At 30.4% G+C, this 4,660-nt stretch overlaps 1 protein-coding gene across 1 annotated transcript; it reads right to left on the bottom strand.

Annotated features, from left to right (window-relative positions):
* Positions 1-720: 720 nt before the first annotated feature.
* On the bottom strand, positions 721-1,143 carry LOC145266390 (uncharacterized). The gene has a single exon (XM_080122026.1). The coding sequence runs from the start codon at positions 1,141-1,143 to the stop codon at positions 721-723; it is 423 nt and encodes a 140-aa protein (XP_079978152.1).
* Positions 1,144-4,660: the final 3,517 nt, after the last annotated feature.

Genomic DNA, 4,660 nt, shown 5'->3' with positions numbered 1-4,660 from the left:
CAGCAAAGCAGGGTTATCTGTTCACTCGAGAAGGCATCTTTGACTGACAAGCATATGAAAGTTCACCATCTGTGGAGGAGTGTGCCGGACGTCTATAGGATTGCAATTATGCATGTGGTGTCACAGAGCTTAGGAGCTGCTGAAGATTGCATACTGAACCCTCATTCATCGTCTTCAATGAGAGAATCCACCATATTTCTCATTCCATGGAATTTCCACAGGTCTTGCTAGTAAAGTAATAATGTTTTTATTTTCTTCTTCTCATTTCGTGGATCCTGCTAAAAATACAGGGTGTTTAATAATAACCGTTACAAAGGTTTTTACTTGTATTTAATAAACAAAAAATTATAATTACATTAATTGAAATGTCTAAAATAATAATATGGTAATGAAAATATAAATTTTTTACTCGATATAACCTCCATTTGCATCCACAACTTGCTGCAAACGTTTGGAGAATGCTCTGCAGGAGTCGCGAATGAATCGTTTGGGTATTTTCTCCCATTCCTTGGTCAGCTTCTTTTTCAGAGCATCCAAACTGGTGTGGTGTGTAGCTGAGACTTTGCTCTCCAAGATTTACCAGATTGCAAAGTACAGTGGATTCAGGTCTCGAGATGATTGAGGCCATTCTTCCTTCAAGATGAAAGCAGGCACATTCTCTGTCATCCATTCCTGCGTCTTTTTCGCTCCATGAGCAGGTGCTGAGTCTTGCTGGAATGATCAACGCCTGTTTTTGAAATGCTTTTGCGCCCAGGGAAACAATGCTGACTCAAGAATGGATGTGCGATAATTTTCCTGGTTCAATTTGATGCCATCATCCACAAAAACGAGAGGACTTCTTCCCGTCTCTGTTACTGCTGCCCAGACCATCACTGAGGCGACACCTTGCCTCTGAGTAACAACCCGAGACTTGACTTCACTTTTACGCAACCAAATCCGATCATTTTGAATGTTAACGTGCTGTTGGACGTCAAATTTCTTTTCATCACTGAAAACCAAGTTAGGAAGCGTGCCAGCAGTAATGCGAGATAAGATGAGCTCAGCTCTTTGCGCACGTTTCTCGATAGAACTTGCAGATAACAGTTGCTTCTTCTTGTGTTTGTTCGCAGATGTTTGGAGATCAGTGTTGAGAATCGTAGACATCGTTCCGATTGACACTTTACTCTCTTTAATTTCTGAGGGATCTTCTAGGGTTCCTCCTAAGCTTCTCTCTTGTAGATTTTTCCAGTTTGGGGGTCCTGGCAGAACGAGGCCGACCTTAACCAGGTTGATTAACAATTTCACCAGTCGATTTGAACTGTTTAAGTGTCCGCCACACCAACATTCTGTTGATATTTAAGGTCTTTGCTATGTCAAATGCTGTCTTCCCAGATTTGAATAACTCTACAATGGTGGTTCTTTTTTGTAAATCCTGTGGTATTCTGATCAAAACTAAAGTTTCAGTTATATATTATATATATATTATATTATATATATATTTATACACATATATATTATATTATATATATATTTATACACCTGAAAAACATAAAAAAATATAGATAATTCGTTAAATATAGAAAATAAAAGAATCTCGTAATGGTAAATTTTGAACACCTTGTATTTACTGACATACTATATGACCCTTGACCCAATTGGATCTGTCTTTTCTAGGTGCCCGGCGTTGCCCAGGTGTTTGAAGATGTGTGTTGAGCAAAAAAAAAAAAAAAGTGGTTGTAGGCAGGCAGGATCGAACCCGTATCACAAAAGAGGAAAAGAACGTGGAAAAAAATTAGGCGACGTCTTTGCTGTTGCATCAATCGCCAAACCGGAAGTGACAAATGTTTAAATCAAGGCTAGTCAATCGAAAAGAGGGGATGAGTTCTGAAAATATCGTCGAAAAAAGCGACCCCTCCCTGTAGAAAAGTGACTAGTTGAGGGTGAAGGAACTAAGGTTTTAACCAATTTTTCGATATTTGTCGTCTGAAGGGTCGAGCTTCAAAACGATACCGATCTCATGAAAATTCATCGCCTCTGTTGGAAGTTTTTTGCGAGACATACATACTTACATACATACATTAAAACAGACAGCTGCGATTTATATTATAGACTAGCCTGTGTGCCCGAAAAAAAAGTGGTAGCAGGCAGGAGGAAAAGAATGTGAAAAAAAAAAAAGTGACATCTTTGCTGTTGCATCAATCGCCAAACCGGAAGTGACAAATGTTTAAATTAAGGCCAGTCAATCGAAAAGAGGGGATGAGTTTCGAAAATATCGGCAAAAAAGCGACCTCTCCCTGTAGAAAAGTGCCCAGTTGAGGGTGAAGGAATTAATGTTTTTAGCCAATTTTTCAATATTTCTCGTCCAAAGAGTCAAGCCTCAAAACGATACTGATCTCGTGAAAATCCGTCGCTTCTGTTTAAAGTTTTTGCGAGACATACATACATACATACATTTAAACAGATAGGTGAGATATTATAGATGTAGTTTTATTATTTGTATTGAACTATGTAGCACAATATTACTTTCTGAATATTTATTAATATTTATTAATTTATCTCATTTGGTTAGTCCTATATTTAAAATACAATGGACATTATTTTTTAAATTAATCAGCTGTGACAATCAGGCTTTAGTAGGGTGTATTCCTATTCCTGCTGTAGCTGTTCATTCGAACCTACAATCATAAAAATTGGTCAGTCATCTCATAAGCTGTACAGCAATAACGTACTGAATTTTCAAGAGTTTACAACAATTTTAAATGTCTGTGCAAAAAAGTTTGAAAACTTCTCCCCAACCTGAACCCGCTAAAGAACTTCGTTTGGTCGAGAACACCACCAACATGACCCCTCACAACGCCAAAGCCAGCCTGATCGCCACCGAGTATTCGCCAAGCCCCCATCACGTTTGTGGAAAAGGTATGGTTCCAGTTCCAGACCAGTATCAAGATAGAGATTGAGGCTGAAGGTGGCTACATTGAATAGATATCAGCTCTACTACGTATTCAAGTTACCTGAATTGATTTTTTCAATAAAAATTTTGAAATAAAGTTGTCTTGTTGTTTTCTTTAAGGTGACAATCGTCCTACCCTATATATATATATATATATATATATATATATATATATATATATATATATATATATATATATATATATATAGGTATATATATATACCTATATATATATATATATATATATATAGGTGTATATATATATATAGGTATATATAGGTGTATATATATATATAGGTATATATATATATATATATATATATATAGGTATATATATATATATAGGTATATATATATATATATAGGTATATATCTATCTATCTATCTATATATATAGGTATATATCTATCTATCTATCTATATATATAGGTATATATCTATATCTATATATATATATATATAGGTATATATATATATATATATATATATATAGGTATATATATATATATATAGGTATATATATAGGTATATATATATATATATAGGTATATATATATATATATAGGTATATATATATATAGGTATATATATATAGGTATATATATATATAGGTATATATATAGGTATATATATATATATATATATATATATATATAGGTATATATATATAGGTATATATATATATATATATAGGTATATATATATATATATATATATATATATATAGGTATATATATATATATATATATATATATATATATATATATATATAGGTATATATATATATATATAGGTATATATATATATAGGTATATATATATAGGTATATATATATAGGTATATATATATATATATATATATATATATAGGTATATATATATATATATAGGTATATATATATATAGGTATATATATATAGGTATATATATATAGGTATATATATATATATATAGGTATATATATATATATATAGGTATATATATATATATATATATATATATATAGGTATATATATATAGGTATATATATATATAGGTATATATATATATATATATATATATATACATATATATAGGTATATATGTATATATATATATATATAGGTATATATATATAGGTATATATATATAGGTATATATATATATATATAGGTATATATATATATAGGTATATATATATATATATATATATAGGTATATATATATATATATATATATATATATATATATATATATATATATAGGTATATATATAGGTATACCTATATAAACTAGACAAAATACTGTTAGAAATTCGTTCATTATATGTTACCGTGACATAAGTTGACATATATTCGGTGTTTTTTTAATAATATTTTGTCTAGTTTTTTATTTATAACACCTTTTCCTAAACTTACCATGTTAAAGAGAGTGTCGGGCGCCATTTTGAATTTTCCAATACATCGGTAAACACTGCATGTTTTTCGAGCTGAATAAACATGTTACATTGAATAAAAACAAAAAAATGTATCCAGTTTGGTAGAAAAGTAACTTATTATCTTGCCTTTGATAACATTTATTTGTTATATATTTGTTTTTTGACAACTTTTTCGAATCTATGTTTACAGTAATACAAACCCATGTAATACAAATATATGTTACCGTGATACAGTAATACAAACCCATGTAATACAAATACATGTTACCGTGATACAGTAATACAAACCCATGTAATACAAATACATGTTACCGT

The sequence above is a fragment of the Euprymna scolopes genome, chromosome 41 (assembly GCF_053919585.1).
Source record: "Euprymna scolopes isolate OS-2025 chromosome 41, ASM5391958v1, whole genome shotgun sequence".
Lineage (NCBI taxonomy): Eukaryota > Metazoa > Mollusca > Cephalopoda > Sepiida > Sepiolidae > Euprymna > Euprymna scolopes.
Note: the sequence above shows the minus strand (reverse complement) of the source record. Positions and strands in the feature narration are given on the sequence as shown.